Below are 25675 nucleotides of genomic sequence, written 5' to 3'. Positions count from 1 at the left end.
GCCGGCGCGCAACAGCGCTCGCCGCCTCATGGCTCCCCATACACCGGGGACCCTCCCTCCAGGAGCCTATGAGGCAGGAAGCTAGCCAGCCGGAAGACTGGCGCTCCCTGCCCGTGGCTCCCTGTGCGCCAGAAGCCCTCCTTCCGGGGCCCATGAGGCAGGGAGTGAGCCGCCGGGCCAAAGACCGGCGCTCCCCTCCCAAGTATGCCTCAGTTTCTTTGGTTGTATAATGGGGATAATAATGGTATCTAAATCATGAGTTGATACATGAGAAAGGGCTTGGAACAGAATCTGACACAGTATGTTACAAACCCCAGATATTACTGTCATCGCCATTCATGTCTTATAGGTGGCAGGAAGCTAGAGAATCACCGCAACTTGAGGGATGAGCATCCCTGAGGACCTTAACTACAAAGAAGATTAAATCAATAGAGAGGTATGTGCTGCTAAGAAAACTCTCAAGTTCCCCAAAGAGGAGACGGGAACCTCAACTTGTCCTGTAGGATAGGTTCATTGACTCACGTTAGGGAAAAAAATTTCAGATTGGGTGTGGTGGTTCATGCCTGCAGAGTGTTGCAAGTTGGAACCTAGCCTGGGCAATTTAGTAAGACCCCCTCCCCTCACTCACTCAGTTGCTAAATAAATAAATAAATTTTTTTGGTCTTTTTTTTTTTTTTTTTTTTTTTTTTTTTGTCTTTTTGAGACAGGGTCTCGCTATGCAGTTCAGGCTGGACTTGAACTCACTTTGTAGCCCAGGCTGGCCTCGAACTTGCAACAATCTTCCTGCCTCAGCCATGCGCCACTATGCCCAGCTTAAATAAATACTTTTAAAAGAAAGGGGGGCATGTAGCTCAGTGCAAACTCCCTGAGTTTAATCTCTGTAGTACTGCATAAAAAAAAAGAGAGAGAGAGAGAAAGAAAAAGAACTTCAGAACATGTTACTGTGAGGTATAGGCAGACTTCTTAGAGTTAGAAAGTACAGGAGAGGGTCAGGGATATAGCTCAGTGGCACAAGCTCCTGCCTGGCAAGTGCAAGGTCCTAAGTTTGATTCCCAGTACCAAACATAGAGAAAGGCCTCCGGATGAAGAGGTTCAGACCACACCCCCTTACAAAAGACCGAGGCCAGCCTTTAAAAAGAGATTAGCTGAGGTGGGAAAGGTTCTGGGTGATCATCACTGCAGTTCTGGTTTCCTGAGCTCTAGAGGAATCCTACGGTTTGAAGGGCAGCTGGAGTCCCGTGAAATGACAGCGCTCTCTGGGGGTGGACAACCTTGGTTCCTCCCATGGGGTAACTGCTTCCATTTAGGGACGGTGATCTTATCATGGGATGGTCTGTGCCCCTCTGCTTTTCCTGGAACCCAAGGTGATTACAAGTTTAGGACTTCTAAGCATTGCTCAAGGGGAGCCTGGAACTGGCCCATAATAAAACTGGCAAAGGGATGTCCTTGCAAATCCTGAAAATTCCTTTAGTTACTCTTATCTTGGTGGCCTCAGTTTTGAAGGCAGTTGAGGTGGACCAGGTAATATAGGGCTCATAAACCTTGCATTACAGACACTGCTTAAGTGATTAAGGTGCCCATGTGCAGAGCTGAGCAGCAGTCTGCTTAAAACCAAAGTTTCAAGGAAATAAGAGAGGTATAAAATAAGGACAGACACCCAGCTTTGTCTTGCTTTTAGTTACCTATTGGGAGTCTGCAATCTAGGGCCTCTAGGTCCCTGTCTCTATCCATTCTTCAACCTTGAGAGAATTACTGAATCAGCCAATTTGGCTTGCAAGTGTCCTAGACAGCCAGTGACCTAGTATATGAGAAGGGCACAAGCTGAGTCTCGAGCTTCTGGGGTGCCTGGTCTCAATCCTAGGGCGCAAAGTTATGGAGTACAGGTATGGATAACCTTGGCTAACTGTTGTCATCCTTTGAACATATGCTAGTGAAGTGAGTCTTGGAAGACAGCAGGCTGACTGCCAGAGTAACCAACTTTATAATCAGAGGATTGAAATGTTCAGCCTCATCCCTTGATATCCAGCAGAGGAAAAGAATGGGAGACTGATTGAATCACCAATGCCCAGCAACTTAACCAATCATACTTATGTAATGAAGTCTCCATAAAAACCCTGAACAGTGAAGTGAAGAGCTCAGACAGCTTCCAGGTTGGTAAAGACATCGAGGAACCGGGAGACTGGCATGGAAAGAGATGGCACTGAAGCGCCACACACCCCATTTTTGTGCCTTGCCCTATGTATTTCTTCCATTTGGTTATTCCTGAGCAATATTCTTTCTAATTCACTGGTAGTAATAAGCACAGTGCTTTCCTGAGTTCTGCAAGCCTCAGGAAAATTACTGAACAGGATGAAGACCACACAATGGGGCTCCCTGATTTGTAGCCCAGTGACTAGAAGCACCAGTCACAATATGAAACATGTACCTGGTATTTCCTCCGAGTAGTTAGTGTCATATGTGAATTGTAGGGCATACAGTTGATGTCTGGAGAGTTGGAGAATTTTTTATTGTGAGGGGAAAACTTGTTGGAGACCACTACAAAGTGGCTCTGAGCAGTATTTAATATTAACCAATTGGCTTTCCGTGTTTACTTGTGAGTTGTCTAAGCTTAGGCACCTTGACTGGGGGTGGGCAGGGGACTCATAGTAAGTAAACCTCTGTGAGTTCCTGGTCACCCTGAGGCCTGTGAAGCTATGAGGCCCCAAAGGACAAGATAAGGCCACAGCTGAGGACATCTGGCTCCAACCCCAATTAACTACAAGGAGAATGCAGTTGCAGGCTCCACACTCCTACAATAAATATCAACCTAAAGATAAGGTAGTTCTACTGATTGACATAATTTACTACTTGGGAAAATTCTCCCATGGTCTTGCTCAGATTCCCATGTTTTGCTGAGTATCCTGCTCCTTTGTTTGAAAACCAAATAAATACGGGCTGCCCAGAGAAGTCTTTGGCTCAACTCAGAGAATACTGAAGCTGTAAGAGAGTTACTCCCTCCTGGAGCCCTGAAATCATTTCCATTGTCTCATTTAAAAACTCACAGATTTGGTGTTAGAATTGTTGAGTAGAAGAGATTTTTTTCTTTTGAGCTTTTTTTCCTCTATTGTGTTTTCTGCTTCTCTCTTCTGTTAAGTCATTTATAACAGAGTTCACCAATTCCCCAAAGACTTGCCGTCTTTGTTCCACACAATAAAGCACTCCTCAGTGATTAGTACTCAAGAGTCATTTCTTCTCCAGTAGAGAAAGTGACAGGAAAGAGAAGCAGCGTTCTAGAGCCCAAGAAAGAGATCCCAGCTGAAGCTCAGGGCCCCAAGAAGAAGTTACAGGCAGGCCAAAGAGAACAAGCCTCATCTGAATACTCATGATAGGAATAGGCCTGCAGAGAAAAATCTGCTTTTAGAACCTTTAGTGAGAACTACTGTTAATTCAATAAAAGATGCCTAAGTCTCCCTTTCTGGTCAGGACCCTCTTTCCCAAAGCTATGAGTATATGTTTGTTGTTACTATGTTGTTTATTAAAAATATGTATGAGAACAAATACTATAACATGTTCAGAGCAAGGGCTAGTAAAAGGGAAAAATCATCTCAGCAATATGTTCCAGATCAGTGTGGCACAGAGCAAATCGGCAAATATCCTGCAAGCATGAGAGTCTACAGAAGAGGGGCTGGTGGCCGAGAATACCACCCCAGCCTTAGTACCTGGTAGCTCTCAAAAGCCTACATCAATAGTGAAAAGAAGCGCCAGCCAGTTCTCAGCTCATGCATGCAATAAAGGAACAGGGAACAGCCCTATTTTTGTAGGACACACACTAGGTGTGGCAATACTATTCTTCTTTCATTTGTCTACAAGGCTGGGCTATCCCACTATCTACTGTGCCCAAACAGATTCAAATGTAGCAGTAAAACTTCCGCCTTTTCTCTGGCATCATGAGGAGGAAACTCCTTTCACATAGGGCTTTCCCATGAGTGACTGCTCAGGTTTTCTAACGACCCCACAGTCGGGCTTGCTGCACATGGATAAACTTTGGGATAGAGGTTGTCTTCCAGAGCTATTGTTCCTCCTTTCTTATTCATGGTTGCTACCTGGTTTTGGCTTCTATATTCTGGAATCAAGAAGGGAAAGGTAAATACCAAGAAGTAGTAAGCCAAGAAAGTAGAACTGTACTTTCCAGAGGCTGGGAAGATAGGAAATGTGGTGTTATTGTTTAAACCTTCAGTTTTGTGATGCATGGCTGTAATCCCATCATTCAAGAGGCTTAGAGAGGGGGATTGCGGTAAATTCAAGGCTAGCCTAAATTACACAGTGAGACCATGTCTCAAAAAAACAAAACACAAACAAAAAAAGTTTAGTTTTACAGGATGAAAAGCATCATGGAGATGGATAGTGGTGATTGTAAACATTATAAATGTATTTAATACTGCACTGTATAAAAATGGTTAAATCCAAGCATGGTGGTGCACTCCTGTAATCCCAGCACTTGGGAGGCTGAAGCAGGAGGATTGCCATGAGTTTGAGGCCAGTCAGGACTATATAGTGAGTTTGAGGCCAGCTTGGACTACAGAATGAGATCCTGTCTCAAAAAAACTGAGGTAAAAAAAAAAGGCGATTAAAGTGGCAAATTTTTTAAGGAGGATACTTGGGATTGAATCCAGGGCCTTCACACTGGGTTATATTACCAGCCCTTTTTTTTTTTTTTTTTTTTTTTTTTTTTTTTTTGAGACAGTGTCTCTCTAAGTCACTAAATTGCCCAGGCTGGGCTCAAACTTGTGACCCTCCCATGTCAGTCTTCCTGAGTGCTAGGATTACAGGTGTGGACCACTGTGCCTAGCTTGGGTAACTTTTGGGTTATACATATTTTATCACAGAAAAAAAAAATTGAAGCTGGGCATGATAGAGCATACTTGTAATCCCAGAACTCTGAGAAGCGGAAGCAGGAGGAATGCAAGTTTGAGGGCAGCCTGGGAAACTTAGCAACTTCACAAGACCCCATCTCAAAAATAAAAAAAAAAATCAGTGGGCTGGGGATGTAGCTCAGGGTAAAGTCCCTGGGCTCAATTCCCAGAGGGAGAGAAGGAGAGAGAGAGAGCAGGACAGGGAGAGAGGGAGAGAGGGAGAGAGGGAGAGAGAGAGAGAGAGAGAGAGAGAGAGAGAGAGAGAGAGAGAGAGCAGGAGAGGGAGACAGAGACAGAGACAGAGACAGACAGAGAGAGAGACAGAGACACAGAAAGACAGAGCAAGAGAGAGAGCTACAGTGAAAGGAGAGGCAAGTGAAAAAAGTGGTAAGTATGGGTCTTCTTTGTTCATTCTTTTATAATTTCCCTACTGATTTCAATGTGTAGCAATGTAAGCTTACTTGCAAGCCATCATTTTATTTCATTTGTGGTTGAAAATCTTCAGTGTAGCAGTGGTGATCCCTAGTGACCAGAATAATTGTCTCCTTCCTTCCAGTTTGATAAACACTAGGTGGGGTGGAGAGTGGAAGAGGAGGAGGAAGAACCACAGGGAGGAAGGAGGATAGGTGATTTGCGGGTAGGGATCCAGAAGGCCAGGCTTATTTACAGAAGGAAGTGTACCAAGCGCGCCGTTAGCTGCAGGAGAACGGAGATGAGCTTGGCTGCAGGTGCACTCCGGGGGTGGTGGCGGCAGAGACACAGTGTGGGCGGCGCATCAAGGTGAGGGCAAGGTCGGGAGAAGGAAGGCAGAATTGGCTTCAGCCTGAGAATTGTTCGTGCAGAACTAGCTTCCCTTGCCGCCATGTAATCCGTGCAGCTGTTCTAACCCTCCTCCCTGGGGCCAACTCAAGCTTGCATTCATATTTCTCCCAAGACAAAAACACTAGTAGAGGTTCAATGACCCCATCTGAGGGGTTTTTATTGTTATAATTGTTAAACATGCTAAAATCACAGAGTAGCTATTCCGTGTCTGCCCTGACTCCACAGTGGGGCAGGTGGGAACTACCAGGGTCACTTGGCTCGTGCAGCTTGAGGTGGGTGGTGTGGCTAAAGTTGACGGTTAGAGGCAGGCAGGTTAGCAAAGCCCCAAGAATCTTTCATGTACTACAGTTTTACTGGCTGTAGCCCATGGCTTTAGAGATCTTCCCATTCTTGACTTTTCTTTCTTACCTAAATCCCCTCTACACCTCGTTTCCCTGTTTACAGCCCCTGGAGCCTGTCCTGCCTCTGCCCACTATAATCTTAGACTGGATAGTGAAGGAAAATTTTCCTTGCCTCCCTGGGTGGGAACTAAGCTGCTCAGCATGCACTAACACGGTAAGCTGCCTGGGGCAAAGGAGGCTCCAGTCCCCACTGTGACTTTGATCTTAGGAAACTGGAGCTGGTAGTGCAGAAGGATCTGAAAGGGAAAGAATGTCACAGGAAGTGTGAATGTGGCAACTGGCAGACAGTGCCTCTGCCCCACTCTCAGGCACCCTCCTCTAAAGGTTTTCCCTCTTTCCCACATTGTTGTTGTTGGTGGTGGTGGGGACCTCTCAACCTCAAAGCCTCTTGTGCTCCAACCCCACAGGGCAGGCCTAGACACTCAGCCCAAGGAGAGACTGGTTCACCCTTAGGGAAACAGCTGCCAACTGAAGTTCCTCATCTTCTCCATGCTCCTTGTGCCTCTTACTGCTGTGATGGCTTCAGAGTGCCAGAGAAAAAAATATAGAAAGGTTGACTTTGCCTCAGTGAGAGGCTAGAGGGACAAAGGGCCAAGACACATGGGAGTCAGGGCTGTGGAGAAGGGGAAAGAAGGTAGCAGCGTGAAGGGCAAGGCTGGCCATTCAGGAGCTGGGGTCCTTTTTCCTTTTCTGGAATCGCCGGAACTTGCCCTGAATGGCAAGTGCAGCCTTCTCCGTCTCTGGTGCTGTCAGATCGATGTCAATCTCCTCCTCCTCCTCAGCCTTCTTGGCATTGCCAGCCTTCCCTGTGGATGGTTGGATACAACTGATGAGTCAACCTGACCACTCGATCCCTGTTCCTAAGGCCCCAGTGGTTAAGGTCCATTTTGTACTGGATTCTGTGGGGCCCTCCAATCTTTGCTAGGACTATGAGTACCTGATAATTCTTCTAGAAGTTTGAGTCACAGTACTTAGGCTGGGAACTAGCTATAGTTTCTTCAGGAGGTTTTGCTATTTTGACAAATGTCTTCTATTATCATTTATTCCTAAATCCTACAGTTCAAATCCCAAAACATACTCACTTTTCTCAATTTGCCCCTAATTTCTGATGGAGACAATGACCAGATTATCTCATGAGTTTCTTCTTATCAGTGTACTGGCCTTCCCCAACCACTCTAGACCTACCAGCTTCTAAAACAAGAGGAGGTACTGGAAGGTTTACTCTTAGGAAATAGCGGAAAGAAGCTTGTAGGTATTCTTATTCCTCTGATGTCTGACTTTTGGCGAGTACAGATTTACATCCCTGCTTATCTTCATGCTCCTAACTTCACAGGCTCTGCAAACTGCCTCCCACACCCTACTCACCTTTTTCCTCTGGGCCAGATGCCTGGTTGGCTGCTGGGGATGTTTTGGTGTTAAGCTGGGGAAAAAAAACAGAATATTAGATATTCATGGGAATATTAAGGTGCCATCCGCCTAGACACTCATGCTGTCCTATGATTAGGTACATTCTCTTAGTCTTTTGAAGAAGTAAGTCTTGCGATCATGAAGAGAAGAAAAATCTCAAAAGTATTCAACAAATATTTACTGGTGCTAAGGAAATCAGAAAGGACAAAACAAAGAAACCTGGTCTTTGTGGAGCTTATTCTAGTGTATTCTCAGACAAATAAGTAAATAACATGACTACAGGGTTAGGTGGTGATGCCTGCTATGGAGAAAAGGCAGAGAAGGGACATAGTAAGTGTAGAGGTGAAAATGGAGGAATCAAGCTTTACACAGAGTTGTCAGAAAAAGCCTGTCTGAAAGGTGGTGTTTGAGCAAAGAACTGAAGGAGATGAAGAAGTAAAGGCTGTGACCAGCACTTCCCAGGGCCATGGGTAAACATATGATTAGCTTGTTTGAGGAACAATAAGCAACTGGTGTAGCTGGAGGAGAGATAGGAAGGAAGGAAGATGCATGCAGAGGAAATCAGAGCTGACTAGGGGTGGGGCAGATTTTCTATGCACTAAAAGAAGCAAAAGATTCATTCAACAAGTATATTATGGCCTAATATATACTGTTCTAGGCACTGAGCATACAGCAGGAAGAAAAAAAATGTCCCTGTACTCATTAAGCAAACATGTAAGTTAATGACATGCTATGAAAGAAAATAAAACCAAGTAGCCTTGGAAAGTGTCTCTGAAGACTGACATTTAAGTAGAGGCTTTAATTACCTACAAGAGCGAGCCACGTAAATGTCTGTGTGAAGAACCATATGGGCAGATAAGACAGGAAGGAGAAAGTCCCTGAGGTAGGTCTGTGCCTAGTATGTTTATGGAACAGTAAGAAACCATTATGGCTGGAGATAAGCATGGGAGACACTATAAAAAAACAAGATCGAGAAGGTAGCCAGAATACATCCTTGATGCTGGGCAAAGAGTGGATTTTGGTCTAACTTGACAGAAAGTCATTAGTGGTTTGAGGGCAGACAGAAACCAGCTCCAACATGTTTTTCAAGGATTTCTGTGACTGATGGGTGGAGAATAAACTATAGAGGGACAAGAAAGAAAGCAGGGGAAATAATTAAGAGAGTCTTACAGTGATACCAACTAGGATGGTAGTGATAGGAAGCACTCAGACTTCAGAGAAGTTTCATGGTAAAATAAGCTGGATCTACTGGCACATTTTTTTGTTACAGAAGGCCATAAAAAAGGACAGCAGAGGAAGTGGATAGTAGCTAGGATCAAATGTGGGCTCATAGGAGGGTGTTTTTTAAGACAGGAGATTTAGTGTATTTGAATGATGATGGAAATGATTTAGTAGGGAAGGAAAAAAATTGATCATGGAATAGAGAGGGAACAATTACCCAAGGGATGTCTTGGATAAGCAAGAGGAAATGGACCTCATACATAAGCAGAGAGGTTGGCCTTAGACAGATACAGAGAAAGATCATCTACATTATAGGAATGAAAGTATAGGCTGGAAGCAAGCACAGTGGCAGATTCTGTGGGAATGTATAGACATTCTCTTCTTCTAATTACGTTTTCTCAGCAAAAGGACAGTTGTCCGCTGAGAGTGAAGAAGAGACAAGAAGTGTTAGACTTGAGGGGGCTGGTTTGTGAGTGAAATAATCATCTAAGTCAGAGAGTGCACGGTGGAGAAATAGAGCAGAATTAGCTGACTGTAGAAAGCGACCTCTTAAGGTAAATGGCCATGGACTTAAAGGGCAACCAGTTAAGAGATTGTTCTTATCTTCCAGGTAAGTGAGGTGATAAGGCAAGTACCCAAACAATATTCACTGAGCACTTATTGTGTGACAAACATTACCCAATTTAATCCTCTGAAATCTCTCAAGTGTCACCCTACCTTATAGTTGAGGAAATAGGCTTAGAGAGATGTTAAGGATCTTGCTCCAGGTTAACATACACAAGTAGGAAACAGTGGACCTGGATTTGGAACGCAGGCAGACTGACTTGTCATTCTTACACCATCAGACTGAACCATCCCTGCAAAGCTAAACATTGCCATATTGTCACAAATATGCAAATGTGTCAACAAGTACTGAATCTAATTGGAAAGCATATGGATACATATTGAACTAGTCTTTTAATTCTAGTAAAATTCTCTAATAAGGAGGAAATAAGAATAAAATGATATTTTAAAAGGTTGATAGCATGGTGTGTTTGACATAGGAATGTGTCCTACACAGGCTATAAGCCAGGCACAGTGGCACATACCTGTGATCCTCGCTACCTGAGAGGCTATGGCAGGAGAACTGCAAATCCAAGGCTAGTCTGGGCAACCTAGCAAGACTTTTCTTTTCTCTTCTTTTCTTTCCTTTTTTCTTTCTTCCTTCCTTCCTATCTATCCTCTGCATATTTCTTTTTGAGACAGGGTCTCGCTATGCAGTTCAGGCTGGCCTTGAGCTCACTTTGTGCACATTTTCATTTTAAAATCTGAAAGAACATACACAAAAGTGTTCCTGAAAATCTATGGAATTCCTGCTAATCTCTCTTTGACTGAAAGAACGCTTCCATAAAAGAAAGGATTTTTTTTCTTTCTTTCTTTTTCAAATACTGGGGATTGAACACACAGCCTTTGCACTGAGCTACCTCCCCAGCTCTTTTTTTATTTTGAACAAGTTCTTGCTAAGTCACTAAATTGCCCAGGCTGGGCTCAAACTTGTGATCCTCCTGCTACGATTATAGGTATGCACCATCATACCTGGCTAGGATAATTCCTAAAACACTTGGGAGACTGGTCCAATTATTACTTTTTCTCTTCCTGTGATCTCTTTGGGATCAATTTTTTTTTGAGACACTGTCTTTCTATATGGTTCAGGCTGGCCTTGAACTCACTGTGTAGTCCAGGCTGGCCTCAAACTTGCAGCAATCCTCCTGCCTCAGCCTCCCAAGTGCTGGGATTACAGGTCTGCACCTGTAACCATGCCTGGCTTATAGGGGTTAATTAGTTTTATATTTTTGCACATGATTGATATAATAACCCAGTAGACACAGAGATGACACCTTCTGCTATGGCATCCTGTCATCATTCAGAGGTTTTTCCACACTGCAAAAGTGTGACCTGGATGAGGTGTGCCATAATAGGATAACAGCCAAATGTCTCAACAAGAGAGTCAAGAGTTAAGAGTCAACTTCTACTACTCCAGAGGCGAAGGCAAGAGGATTACAAGTTTGAGTCCAGGCTGGGTAACTTGAGACTCTAACTCAAAACAAAAGAGCTGGGGATGGAGATCAGTGGTAGAGTACTTGCGTACCATGTGTGAAGCCCTGGGCTCAATCCCTGGTACCACAAGGGAGAAAAAAAGAGGCAAAAACTATAGTCTCTTGATCTCTGACTTCAAATCCTACCTTTGTCTATTGTCAGCAAACCCCCAACTCTGATCCCTGTTTTGACAGGCTTCTGCCTGTCTCTAACTAAGCCTGTTCCCGAATCCATCAATTCTCCCTCCCCCCACCTGCTTCCCTTTGAAGGAAAATCTCAACCCCATTCTAAATATCTCCCATCAGATGGCTGTTTTCTCCACTTTGCTTTGTGTATCAGTGGACCTCGAGAATCCTCTAAATAGGAGTGGGTATCAGGACTCAACACAGGACTGCCACATTCCCTCTGCTCTGCCAGCTGGCCCCTTCCTCAGCCTCTCCTGAGATTACTGACCCTGGAATGGAACAATGCCCCAGCTGCCATCTGACTCTCCAGCCGTTTCCAGCTCCACTTAGGTTAAATTTATGAACGGTCATAATCTAACAGTCCAGATCTTCATGGGGGGAGGCCAAAAGTGGGTGCTGCAGGGAGAAGAAAATCCCCATTTCCCCACTTGAAATCTCCCTCGCATCTCCTGTTGGAAAGTAGTATGCTAAAGCTTCAGCCTCCCACCCTGCCTCCCTCCACTCTCACTCGCCAGTTCTCAAAATAGCCAGTGTGGACCCTGGATTTCTGGTCTTGGTGTTTGTGACCTGCTGAGATTGGGGGTAGGGACAGTTAGGTCACAAGTTGTTGGCTCCCATCCTCTATGTGGCCCTCAGTCCTTCACTGATCTCTGACCTCTGCCTCAACCCTCTTGTTTATTTCCCAGAAACTCAGCTATTGTAGATGAACCAGGGTCCTCTGAAATGTCGGCCTGCAAGCCATCAGACTACCGCACTTCAAGTAGGCACGAGGGCCCGCATACTCACTAGAGCACCTCTCACAAAAACTCACACCTCCAGAAGGGCAATGCTTCCCTCGTAAGAGCTACAACTTGTCGGCACTACTCAGCTCTCTCTCAGCCCCTCATCTTGGCAGGTATGGATTACAAACCTCTCGGGTGCTCTTCTACTCCTTTCAGTGCTGCACTTTTCTGACCAGAAGTAACAACACTGAAATGGTTCAGCAAGTCCTTCCTTCTCCTTGTAGGACCTAACTAGGGGAACTAGAACAAGTCAAGGACTTCAGAACATGACCTCACCTTATTTTATACTAATAATCACCGTCTAATACTGTGTGCTGGTGACTTTTCTATGCACTTGAAAAATACACACTGAATCATTATAACAGCCTTATAAAATGGATATTGTTATTATCTCATTTTACAGATCAGGAAACTGAGGTCAAGAGAGGTTAGTTTTCTTGCCTAAGGTTGTTGAACGAAGAAGCCAAAAAACCAGGGTTTGAAGCTGAGCAGTCTGGCTCTAGAGTCGAGCCTTCTGAACACCATGCTGCTCTTGCTCTATTGTCCAGCCAGAAACACGGCGTGTGTGCACCCCTGAAGAAGATGTCCAGGGTGAGGTGGGCTTCAGTGCACAAGGGCTCCCTCTGCAGCTCAATCCCAACGTAGAAAAGGAAGCCTCGGGAATCATGACTTCACTCCATGCCCAGGCGGTCAGGCAGCTAGCTTCAAGGCCAGTGTCTCCGTCCACAGCTGCCAACACTTTGTTCATGTCCACTCCCCAGAGAACATGGGGAGCAGGCTCCTGTCCTCCCATTATGAAGACATCTTACAGGTCACATGGGGACATGATCCCAGACCACACCTACTGATTCAGATTCCTGCGCTGAATTGACCACTGATTCTGGCTTTCATTCCAGTGCTTGCTCTGTGGCTCTCCTGATCCACAATAGCCTGCCCTCTGGGGGACAGCTACAGCCTAGGCGTTCATTCTTTACCCCCAGGGCCATGTCCAAGCCCGTCAGAGGAAGCATTCCATTGTAGGGTCATCTCACTCACTTCCATCCCCAGTGGCTCCCTGGCTTACACTCAAGTCTATTATCCCAAGTTTCCATGAGCTTGGAGCTTGGTTCAGTTCAGCCTCACTGCGCACACAGGACTAAATGGTTCTCACTTCTCAATACCTACGGAACGCTAATTAGCAACTGTGAGGCCCATCAGCATTTGCCTTTCCCTGGAGGGCCCTAGTTTCTTTCCTTGCCTACCTTCCTGTATCCTTTTCCTCCTCACCCATGGGCCTGATTCACAACAGTGTTCCATTCCATCATCCTGGCAGTGCTTGCCAATTTCCCAGGAGTCCTGTATGACTCTTTGGTTTCCTCTGCAGTTCAGCATTGTAGACTCTCCCTTCCCACAGGGAAAGAAGAGAAATTGAGGCCGGCTGGTTTAGCTTAGGGCTTTGTTTATTTTCCGTACAGGGGTTTGAATCACCTTGAGGGTGCTAAGCTACATTCCTAGCCCTTTTAGTTTTGTTTGAGATTTGCTAAATTTCCCCAGCTGAGCTGGGCATGGTGGCACACAGCTGTAATCCCAACACTCTAGAGGCTGAGGCAGGAGGATCACCACAAATCTGAGGCCCCCTGAGCTACATGATGAGTTCAAGGCCAGCCTGAACTACATAGTAAGCCTTGTCTCAAAAAGCAAATTGCCCCCACTGGCCTTGAACTTGTGATCCTTCCACCTTAGCCTCCCCAGAAACTGAGATTTCAGGTATGCTCTCTGGTCGTTTTTCTTCAGGCTTTGAGACTGCAGAGAGGAACATGACACAGCAACATCCTCTCTTTCCGTAACAGTTTCCCCAAGAGTATCAACTGTTTCTATTTCCTCTCACTTCCAGCAAAGGAAACACCACGCACTCACCCGGTCCGCTTCCTCTCGTATAAGTGTTGGAGGCTCTCAAGGCTTAGTACTACTTTACCTGTTCCTATTACTTTGGTTATCCCTGCACTGTTGAATAGAACAGGGGCTGGCAGGCTGAGAGAAGTGGCACACGCCAGTAATGCTAGTGTTTGGGTGGCTGAGGCAGGAGGATTGTGAGTTTGAGGCCAACCTGGAGTACATAGTGAGACCCTATCTCAAAAAACAAAACAAACAAAAAGAACAGAAATTCTGCTGGGCATGGAGGGATGGCTATGTGTTCCAGGCCAGCCTGGGCTACATGGTGAGTTCAAAACTAGCCTGAACTACATAGTGAGACCCTGTCACCAAAAAAAACAAAACAAAACAAAAACCAGAAACCAAAGAACAGAGATTGGCAAACTACAGCTCACAGGTCAAATGTGATCTTCAGCCTGTTTTTCTAAATAAAGTTTTTCTGGAATACAGCCATACCCACTTGTTTACATATTATCTGTGGCTGCTTTGGCACTATAGTGGCAGAACTGGGACCATAAAGCCCACAAAGCCCAAAATATATTCTATCTGGCCCATTACAGAAAAAAAATGGCAGACCCCTTCAATAGAACTTCTATAACAGAAGTGTTTTAGCCAGGGATAGTGGCACATACCCATAATCTCAGCACTCTGGGAGGCTGAGGCAAAAGGATTGCAAGTTCAGACCCATCTGGGCAACTTAGTGAGACCCTCTATCTAAGTGAAAAATAAAAAAAGCTGGCAGTGTAGCTCAGTGCAAAAGCCTTGGGTTCAAGCCTTAGAAGAGGGTTCAATCCCTGGTAGTACAAAAGAAAAAAGTGAGAAAATTTTGTACCTGTGCTATCTACTATGGCATCTAATGGAGACAGATGGCCATTCTGTACTTTAAAATGGAACTTTATAATTTTATTTTATTAATTAAAACATGTTAGTTACATGTAACTAATGGCTACCATACTGAATAGCACAGCATGTTATTTCTATCTCAGATGTCTAATCTGAACTTTTAAGCATCTTCACTTGGATGTTTTATAGGAACTTCCAACTCCATGTGCCTCAAACTGAATTCATAACACAAGTCACCCAACCTAATCTCCTGCAAGTGCTCTCTGTTTCACCCGCTTACACAAGCCAGGAACCTAGAAACTGTTCTTGAAATCTTTCTTTCCTTCACATTGCATATCGAATTCAATGTTAAATCCTATTAATTCATCTTCTAAATATCCCTTAATCTATTCACTTCTCTCTGCTGTCACCACCCTGCCTGAGTCCATTCAGTTTGTCACACCAAAAATGCCACCCTGGACACTGTGATGCCTGCCTATAATCCCGGAACTTGGGAAGCTGAGGCAGTAGGATCACAAGTTTGAGGCCACCCTGGACTACATAGCATGTTCAAGGCCAGGCCATCCTGGACTAACTAGCAGACACTGTCTCAAAAAAAAAAAAAAAAAAAGCCATAATCTCTGTGATTTAACATGCTGAAGGCTGGAAAGTCCAAAATTGATTTGATATTTGGTGATGACCCATTTTTCTCTTCATAAATAGCAATTTTTGCTGTATCCTCACATGGTAGAAGGAAAGAGGGATTCTTTAGAGTCTCTTTTATAAGAGCACTCATCCTATTCATGACAGCTTTGCCCTTGCAATCTAATCATCTCATCCCAAAGGCACCTCCTAAATGCATCACCTTCGGGATTAGGATTTCAACATATGAATTGTGGGGAAAGGAGTGATATCAACATTCAGATCGCCACACACCGAAACACAGTTGTTTCTTCCATGGTCCACTGAATTAGCTCAAATGGATCTGATGCTCTTAGGATAAAGAATAAAATATTTAATATGGTCTAAAAGGCCCTACATTATGCAGCCTCTGATCATCTCAGTAACCTCATCTCTGGAACATACCATGTTCCTTCCCACCTCGGGCCCTTGGCATGGTTCTCTCATCCCTGCCATCATTTTATCTAGTTAATTCCTACTTAGCCTTCACACACGGTTTACACGGAGCATTTGTTCATTGCATGAGGAGAGCTCTCGCTCTGCTTTGGTACCTCATCTAAATTTCTGAAATCAATTGATTTTTTAGCCAGTTGAGGGCTCCATTCTGTATCTGCTTCCAGGAGTGTGGGAAAGGGCATCACTTCATCAGCTGTGCCTGAAAAAGAGCTGAGGATGAAAGGAAGGCTGTTTCATGAAGCGTTGCTCATCTTACTTGTATTTTTTTTTTTTTTTTTGCCTTTTTTTGAGACAGGGTCTTGCCATGCAGTTCAGGCTGGCCTTGAGCTCACTTTGTAGCCTAGGCTGGCCTCGAACTCACAATGATGCTCCTGCCTCAGCCTTCCCAGTACTGGGATTATAGGCATGCGCTACCACGCCTGGCTCATCTTGCTTGTATTATAGTTATTTCGGATTTATCTCCTCTTCCCTATAATCAGCACACCTCTAGATTTCATTTCCCTAAAAGCATGGTCCATGTATCCCCATGTACTTGCATAGCACCTATAAAAACTGTGACCCATATCTTACAATGGTAGATACTCAAAAGAAAGTGTTTATATACATGAATAGGCTTCAAATTCCTGGGAGTAGCAAGGTAGTAGATCGAGTGGAGTTACAGAAAGCAGAGACCCTGGATCTACATAGACTATCTGTTCAGGTGCCAGCTCTACCATTCCTAGCTGTATGACACTGGGTAAATAATTAAACCTTGCCATGCAAAGGTAGCATAACCGCAAAAGAGAAACATCTATCTTGAAAGATGAAAAGAACTACAGAAAATGTGTATAAAGTTACTAGCACAGATTAAAATAAATTATTATTCTGAAATGATATAGCTCTGGATTGAATAAAAGAGTAGGTCCAGGTCAGCTGGGTGTGGTGGTACATGCCTGTAATCCCAGCACTTGGGAGGCTGAAGCAGAATTACTGGAAGTTGAAGGCCAAGCAGAGCTACATAGTGAGTTCAAGGCTAGACTGAGCTACACAGTGAGACCCTGTTTAAATAAATAGAGTACTGACATCAAAGAGTGGCATTACCATACAGTGGACCTTCACTAAGTGGGGCTGAAGGAAGAGAAGAGAGAATACCCAGGACTGCTCTAAGGGCTCCTGTGCTTATTCTGCTACCATAGGATCTCCATGAACGATCTTCTTTGACTTTAAACTACTCCTGGAAAATCCCAGTCTCCCTGTCTTCCCAATGTCTGCCCCCCAAAATGCCAAGAATAGCTGAATAGCTTTCAACATCTGGTAGCTCTTTGAGTCTCAGTCCCTCTCTCTCTCTCTCTCTCTCTCTCTCTCTCTCTCTCTCTCTCTCTCCTCTCTCTCATTATGGAAGACAGGAGAAGATTAGTGATTAAGACTGCAGCAATCATATCTCTTCGATCAAATCCTTTTGTCCCCCTTTGTATGGCACAGAGGATCCTGTGAGTCTATTCCTCACCTTATGAGGTGATACTGTCTTGGCAAAGCACCTAAAGACAATCAAAGCTGCAGGAACTCAGTTGCTGTTCCTCTGCTACCACTATGGAGAATATGCACCCTATAACTCTAGGCCCAGACACCCTGCTCCCTTCTCCCACTGTGTTTCTTTCTTCCTTTGTCGCCTTCCTCTTTAACACAGTTACCACAGCAACCACTGCCACCAGAAGAGGAAAGATAGTGTCCCTCCCTCTGCTCCACGCAGCGAGTTAGAACTAATCCTCGGAAGGATAGACTACCCAGCTTTCCCTAGACTCTCCTCTCCAAACCACTGGGCCCTTTCAAGAGGGGTCACAGGTGCTTAAGAGCAATAATAAACAGGACCAAGGATCATGGCTTCACAGTACCTGGGCCACCTATCCTGTACATTTGCATGATACAGCTTGGATGCTATGCAAATGAAAACACACGACGAGCCGTCCTAGCATTGCCAGAGTCAGTTAGTTTCGATGAACAAGCACAGGTACTAGGAATTCTGTCCTACAACTTCAGAGACACCTAAAAAAGCTTGAGTCCCAAAAAGTCTAAATATAAGGCTAAAAAACTTCCCTTTCCTGCCTTTGTACTGACAAAAATCCTAGGCTTCATACACTCCCTGCTTGCTCTAGAGGTGCAGGAAATAAAAGGGAACAGGAGTTAGTGGCTATGTTTCCCAGTGGTGACAAAGAGGCTTTGTCCCTCCTACTCCTCCGGGACCCTTCCAGCCCTGCCAACACAGTTTCCTCCAATGTCAAATGAAGGTCGTTGCTAAAGGACCTTCTCGAGGCCTCTGGGATCCCCTGGTGCCCCTGGACGACCCTGGACTGCTGTTTTTGGAGCACTGTTGGAACTGTTTCAATTCTTCCAGTGCAGCAACCAGCTGCAGTCCTCAAAGAGCTTCAGAAAGACTTGCTCAAGGTCACCCTCAAGATAATAACAGAAAGAAAGAAAGAGAAAGAATCCTTACTCCAGGTTCTACATACACACATTCCTCTCCTATTATATGAAATATGAAATACAACCCAGGTGCCCTGTATCTCAGATGCCTCTTAGAACTTCAACAGCCTCGGCTCCTAAAGCCCCCACAGTGTGTCTCTCTCCCCTGTCTCTCTCCCCTTAGCCACCCCCCAACCCTTTCCTGGAATAGCAGTACCCCCCACTGGAGTCAGAGGCAGAATTCCCATGCCAGCTTATGGTATGCAGTGAGTCAACAGCCCCAGCCCATTCCCCGCAGCATGGGCTACACACTTTAATAAGCGGTTATTTGTGGTACTCTGTACACAGCTTGGAGCTGTGCCTTTACCCCATAGTAGGGGCCAGGGGGAGAGAGTAGTGCCAAAGCATCATTTATTACTGTAATCTTCAATGTGCATCCTACCCGTGGTGTTAAAGTCCTAAAATAAACTTACGAATCCCCCCCCCCCAGAGCCTACAAAGCAAAATCTCAGCTGGAAGGCTTTGTGTGGGAGGGAGGCAGCACAGAGGACAACAGCATGGTAAGTGGCACCTCTTTTCCCTGGGTTGGGGCTGGGAGGCCCAGGTGGGCCTGCCTTTAGGAGTGGCCCCAAAGGGGAGCAGAAATCAGGCTTGTATGAGCCAGATCAGTGAAAAGATGACAAGGTCAAGGTGCAGATTTCTTACAAAAAGTGTTCTGCTGCATTTTGCTTTTGTTTTATTTATGCAGTATTTGGGATTGAACCCAGGGTCTTTGCTCTGAGCAGTGTCCCCAGCCCTTTTTATTTTCTATTTTGAGACAAAATCTTGCTAAATTGCCTAGGTAGCATTCAAACTTGAAAGTCTCCTGCTTCAGCCTCTCAGAGGGCTGGGGTTATAAGTATAAACCACCACGCCCAGCAAAAACTGGTTTTGAATCTGCTTCTGATTTAGCTTAGTCTTGTTGCTGAAATAATTCTGGGGCAGTTCAAGCCATTTTGAACATCAGGTCTGGATTATAAATTTAGAAAAGCATGCGCATAGAATTCTGCAGTCCTAATGAGTTCTCATCATTTATTTTGGCAATCTAATACAATTTTTCTTTCTTCCTCTTGTCTTTCACCTCCCAAAGCCTTTGTACTTTGCACTTGAATAAAGAAAAGCTGAATATTCTGCAACTGTTTGGTCAGTAGGTACATGAATTTTACTGCTTTCCCTCACTCCATCCTCCAAGTCAAAAAGAGTTGAGAGGGTTGGGGATGTAACTCGATGGTAAAGTGCTTGCCTAGCATGCACAGGCCATGCATTTGATCTACACACACACACACACACACACACACACACACACACAAATATACACACATGCTCATAAGAAAGAAAACGTGCCCTGGCCCTTGGTGCTCTGCAGTTATGGGTCTCAGTCATGATGGGTGGACATTAGCGACTAAGAAAATAAGAAAAGTAGGGCCAACTGTAGTGGTGCACACATGTAATCCCAGCATTTGAGAGGCTGAGGCAGGAGGATTGCTTCAAGTTTAGACCAGCCTGGACTACATAGTAAATTCAAGGTCAGTTTGAACTACATAGTGAGACCCTGTCCAAAAAAAAAGAAAAAAAAAAAAAAGAAGAAAGAAAGAAAAGAAGGCTTCCAGGAGTTTCTTTTCCTTCACTCCTACCAGCTTACCTCCTTCACTCCATCATATGCAAAGCATTCATTTTTATGGGATTTTTTTGTTGGTTTCTTTTTGTTTGTTTGTTCGTTTGCTTGCCATACCAAGGATCAAACCTCAGGACCTTATGCATGCTAAGCAAGCATTCTATCACTAAACTATATCCTCAGCCCCTCAATGCACTCATTTTTAAGGTGACTAAGCACTCTTAAGATGTATAGCACCTGCTCTGCCTAATATTCTCCCAAAACATACCATATTAGTAAATATTATTCCATGTGGGTCTTTCACCTCTCTTGCCCTACTTCTCAGCATTTGTTAAATCACACTATTTCTATTTCTTGTAGAAAGCTTCTGTAATACTTTATATTCATTAGAATATAATTATAAGTAGCCTATAAATTACTCAATATTTATTAGTGTAACACGTTTAAAACGTCCTATGGAAAGTTATTTCGGATGAGAAGGCAGCAGAACTGTGCCCTAATCTTGGTTCTAGTCCTGTGTAAACTTAGATAAGCCTAGGGCCTCCTGTAAAATGAGAAGATCAGGCCAAATGATCTTTACAGCTCTTAAACAAATCTAAATTTAGATCACTAAAATGTTTTGATATTTTACTTGAGGTTATCTTGATGGTAGATAGATCTGACTTTCTATCTAAGTTTATTTTTTTCCATGACAAAAACAGGCTCATGATAAGACTGTTTGGAAATTTAGAAAAGTGGAAAGAAAACAGAGCGAGGCATTCACAGAGCCACCACCTTAAAGAGACAATCATTGATCTAGCTTCCTCCCTTCCACCAGCAACCCAACCCCCACAACCTCCATAGTTAAGACCCTTCACAGGCAGACATGAAAGATGCATCAGGTGTGTGTATTTGGGCTCCAGCCACTTATTGGAGGGTTGCCTTTACTTAGTTACTTAAGGTTGCCTATTCCATGGAGACTTGATATTCTAGGAGGTAACTGATCACTGCTGCCACTTGGACAAAAGTGTCATCTACATTCCCATATCACAGGATGACAACATCATCTACTTGCCACCAACCAGAAGCTGCAGCTCACACAGCTAAAACAAACAACCTAAACGGGTGACCAGGAAAGGGATGAGCAAGCTTGAAGACCAAGTTCTAGTTTCTTTACTTTGGAGGACAGATGTTTCCAGAGGTTGAAGGCATTCCAATAACAAGTAGCTATTCCTTATATGTTGCATGTCCAATATAACCATAATCATCAGAACAAAATATCAGTGAGAGAAATTTGGGTTTCCTCCAAGGCCCTCCGTACCAGGATCCCTAGCGACTGACTTAAGGAAAAACACAACCAAACTGTATCACTGTGACTGAATTTCCACTGTGAGGAAGGTTGCATATGCAGAGAGAGGTGCACAAGAAAGAGAATGTGATCCCCACCTTGTGACATCCCATCCCTTCTAGGTAAGAAGGAGGAATCACCAGTTTTAAGCTCTCCCCTAACGATCCAGTCGACCTGTCCCTTGCTCTAGCCCCTGCCAACCAAACCACAAGACAAATATCATGAGGATGTCACCAGTAATCCATGATCCCACTTCAGCAGAATGACTGCTGGACCATGGGATTCCTCCAGCTGTGTTCCTCACAGATGAGAAATTCCTCCCAGAAGAATTACAATTCTGCATTAAAGCAGCCAGCTATACTGCATGGGTGGGATTACAGAGAAGAGCGCTCAGGCACTGAACGCATCTCTCGTTCCCATTTTCACTGAAAGAAGGGGAAAGTTATTAAACTAGAGGAGACAGACTGTGATTCACAGCAATCAAGACCTGCCTGCAGCTGTGAATGCAGACAAGCTGGAGACTGTCCCTGCAGCTCCTCTGTGCACGAGCACACACACTCACAGGGAAATGCTCTGCTGCAGTACTGAGTGACAGCAAAGGGCCACCAAGGCAAAACCGAGATAAAGCTCCCCCAGCAGCCCCACCAGAACCCCTGTGCTGTTAGCTGCACTAGGTCTGGAGGCTCCCTCCCAGTTTTTGTTCTTCACTTGAAGTGGGAATCTCTTAAAGACGTGCCAAATCCTCTCAGTTTCTGCAGTTTCTCTGAAGCAAGGAAATAAGTGCATGGGGGAGGTGAAACTTACGTATGATCGAGGTACCCAGGGCTTTCCTGGCCCAGGCATCTCAGCCTGAAAGACAAGACCCATGGGGCTGGGCTGAGAAAATGAAGCAGTTTGGAGTCTCCCTAGAGCTACAGGGCTCTAGGCAACACTTCCACTTTTCATCATAGTTTTTAAAAGAGGAAGAAAACAGGCTGGGGTTTGGCCTCGAGGGAAGCAGAGACCCCCCAGGGGATCTGGTTCAGGGACAGCTGGTCTCTGTGTACACCCAGGTGGCTGCTTCTGGATGTTATGAATACTCATCCCTGAAGTCAGGCTCAGCTCAGCAGGAGGTAGCTCTGTAGGCTAAATTGCTAGTTAGAACCTATTTGCTCTGACAGCCTAGGAGGCTGGGCAGTCCTGCATACACAGAGTTACGCGTATCCCCATCCAAGGATCTACTCACATCACCCTGCTGCGCCCCTAATGGAGGCAAGCCAAGTTTAGCTGCTGTCAGAAGGGGCCCCAAGACTTGACTTCCCCCAGCAAGTACCGAATTGTTTCCCTGAACATGAAACAGCTCTGTCACTCCACCCAGTACCACTGTAAACGCTAGCTCCTGTACTGTGCCCGACCGAGCAACCACACACTTCTCCCCTCAAAGCACAGGCTAACCACAAATCTTCATGTTGGCATAGCAATCGGATAAACTCTCAGGGGATGGCCTGGATTAAAACACCCAGATTTAGAAACAGTGGGGTGAGGCGGAGTGGTCTGAACCCTAGACCTCAGTAAAAAGAGGGTAAAGAAAACCTCCCTCCTTGTATGAGGGCCGGAAAAAAAAGCAAGAAGAGAGAAGGTTGCTCCATTTTTCCTTTTCTGTGTGAGACTGCCATGGTCACAGCCACAACCAGTTGAGGAACTGGGAACCACTTAGTTTCTTCTGCAGCCCCCAAGACTGGCTGAATTTTCCACGATAAATTTAATGGACATGGCAACCAAGACAACATAGCAGTTGGCGCTAACTGGCTCCCTAGATAACGACTTTTGGTGGGACCCAACAGAACTCCTACTGAAAATCTTCATCTTTACTATCTCAACTCAGACCCAGCCTCCAGGGTCCTTCACTAACCTAATGCCCTTGGGAATTCTTATGCTAGTTTTTGGTAATACCCTAACAATAAAACGCACACACACACAGGGAGATCATAGCTAACACAGACTGAGTGCCTGCTCTGTGCCAGGTACTTTTCAAAGTATTTTGCATATATCATTTAATCTCATTTAATCATTAAAACAACCCATTTTACAGATTAAAAAGATGAAGCATGTAAAAGTTTTATAGTTTGCCTAAGGCCACATAGCTACTCAGTAGTTGAGCTTGTGTCTGGTGTGCAGCTGAGAAACTGGATTGAATTCAAGGACCTGGGTATGAGAAGAGAAACTTCAGAGGACAAGCTTGTGATTTCACTGTCCAGACCAACTTCACTGAAAAGGACAATCCTTGTTGCAGAATATGAGATTGTGCCTTCACATGATATTACAAGTACAGTCAATAGATGGGGTTTTTCCAAAGTCTCTGCTTTGACCCCCACCATGGACAGTGTTCTTTGAAAAGAGCAAATTTGCTGAAAGACCAGGTCTGGCTCCTTGAACCCCACAGAGCCTGCCTGGAGACTCAAAGGTAACAAGCGCTGCAGAGGGAAGTCCGCTCTAGATGGAGACATCTCCTTAGGAGCTGGACACGCCACCACAGCAGGGCTTCTAATACCAGAAATGTCCCCTCCAATGTTCCTGGTTGAATACGGGAAAGATGCCACCTTGCCAACAGGGGAAAAGTGGTCATCCCCGGGGGCACCAGGGCTAGAGCTCTTGTTGGTTCTACCTAAGCAATGCAAAAGCAATACAACTCTAGGAGAGGGAATCTGGACGCCGAGAGGGGAGTGAAGGAAAGCAGCACAACCCGGAGCAGTAAGACAGGCAAAGGCAGCACGCCGAGATGGTTTCTCACCTGGGAGCTCATTTCCCTCCCTCTACGGCCAACTCCAGTCACCCCCAAAGCGCCACCCACATTTGGGAAGCTTAAAGTCCCCAGAGCCTCCGAGGGGCTCGGAGCCACAGCCTCCTCCCCGCTGCAGCTCTCGCCCACCCGGAGCGCAGGGGCCGCGCCGCTCACCTCGCTCATCGCTGCAGCTGGACGGGAATACAGGTGAGGTGCGGGGTCCTCGGGGACGCGTGGACAGCAGTCGAGAGTCGCGGGCTCCGAGGGTAGGACCTCGGCTGAGCAGAAATAGCAAGTTGGTGCGCTGAGCTGGTGCTTTCCTGCCGGCACCTGCGGGTCTCAGCGCTCAGCTCCCAGCCTGGGACCCCAGCGACCCCGTCCTGGCGGAGCAGCTCCTAGCACCTCCGCTGGCTCCACCTTTTATAGCCAGTGAGGTACCACCCGCCCCAGCCCGACCAATCGGAGCTCCTCGTACCGCAGAGTGACAGCCCCTCGAATCCAATGGTGGCAGTCTTGGAGGTCTGCTGCATTTCCAAACTAGGGTAAGACGGAGAGCGGGAAGGAGGGGGACACCGTCGTCGGGGGATGAGAGGACAAAAAATGAAGCAGGAAGAGCAATGAAGAGGGGCCAAGAAGTGGTACAAGAAAGCGGGAGGGAGCGAGAGGGAAGGAAGGAGTGTGTGAGTTTGAGAAAGAAGCAAAGCTGGAAGTTGAGAGGTTACATGGAAAGCAGGAAACAGTGAATGAAAAGAGTTAAACCAAGATGTGACAGATTAAGATTGAATAGAGAAGGCGGGGGGCAGGAAGAGAAGGAGAGGGAGAGACTGGAGCAAAAGGCCAGCGCTCGATGGCAAATAATAGGCAAAATTTGAAGTGCCTATTTGATTTGGAAGATTATGGATTTTAGGAACTGGTAGACACTTTTGAGTTCATCAAATTTTTCCTACATGAGACAAAATAAAAGGAAACCTCTCCAGTGGTGGCCCTGCAGGGTCCACTTGAATAGGTAATGAGCTTCCCTAAAAGCTAATTTACAATTGTGTTTTCATTCAAATTCAGTCCTACAATATGCCCATCATGGCGTCACAGCTATGAAGCTGGAAAAAAAAAAAAAAAAGACTGAACTTGCGCCTACGGTTACCACTGAAATACTCAAATCCGATCTCGCAGAGGCTAGCTTGCATCTTCCCACAACCAGGTAGCGGTGTACCATTTGGTGGGCTATGTTTGAGGCTTCAAACTAGCCCAGCAGATTCTGCCAAGGTGTAGGGAGCAAATATAAAAGATGAAGCCCACAATTCAACCTATATGGATTATTCTCCAATAAGATGGAAATTACTATGCTGTATAATTTTTAAGAAAAAAGTGTGATGAGGAAAGTAGAAAACAAATAGAACAGCTAGGTAAACATCGTGAACTTTCTGATAACTTCAGCTACTATTCCAGTAACTTTCATTTCTGCTTTAAGAAAATCCTTTAATGCCGGGCTTGGTGGCGCACGCCTGTTATCCCAGCACTCGGGAGGCTGAGGCAGGAGGATCATTGCGAGTTTGAGGCCAGCCTGGGCTACAAAATGAGCTCAAGGCCAGCCTGAATTGCATAGTGAGACCCTGTCTCAAAAAGACACACACACACCCCAAAAAAAAATAATTATAAAAAAATTAAGAAAACCCTTTAAATTTTCATATCTATAATACTTCTGGGTACTGTATTTCTACTTACAGCTTCAGCCAGCCAAAGCTGAATACTTTCAGCTTTAGCAATTGCACACCTTTGACGCTATCTTTCTTTCTTTTTTTTTTTTTTTTTGGTACCAGGAATCCAACTCAGGACCTTGG

General features: G+C 45.2%; 1 protein-coding gene across 1 annotated transcript; it reads right to left on the bottom strand.

Annotated features, from left to right (window-relative positions):
* Positions 1–5839: 5839 nt before the first annotated feature.
* Positions 5840–24259, bottom strand: Pcp4l1 (Purkinje cell protein 4 like 1). The gene is made up of 3 exons (XM_013522481.1): positions 24012–24259; positions 7481–7535; positions 5840–6921 (listed from the first exon to the last, which is right to left on the bottom strand). The coding sequence occupies exons 1-3, from the start codon at positions 24018–24020 to the stop codon at positions 6779–6781; spliced, it is 207 nt and encodes a 68-aa protein (XP_013377935.1). The 5' UTR covers positions 24021–24259; the 3' UTR covers positions 5840–6778.
* Positions 24260–25675: the final 1416 nt, after the last annotated feature.

This window comes from Chinchilla lanigera, unplaced genomic scaffold, assembly GCF_000276665.1.
Source record: "Chinchilla lanigera isolate Chin_1 unplaced genomic scaffold, ChiLan1.0 scaffold00067, whole genome shotgun sequence".
In the NCBI taxonomy this organism is placed as follows: Eukaryota; Metazoa; Chordata; class Mammalia; order Rodentia; family Chinchillidae; genus Chinchilla; species Chinchilla lanigera.
This window is presented reverse-complemented; position numbering and strand designations above follow the sequence as displayed.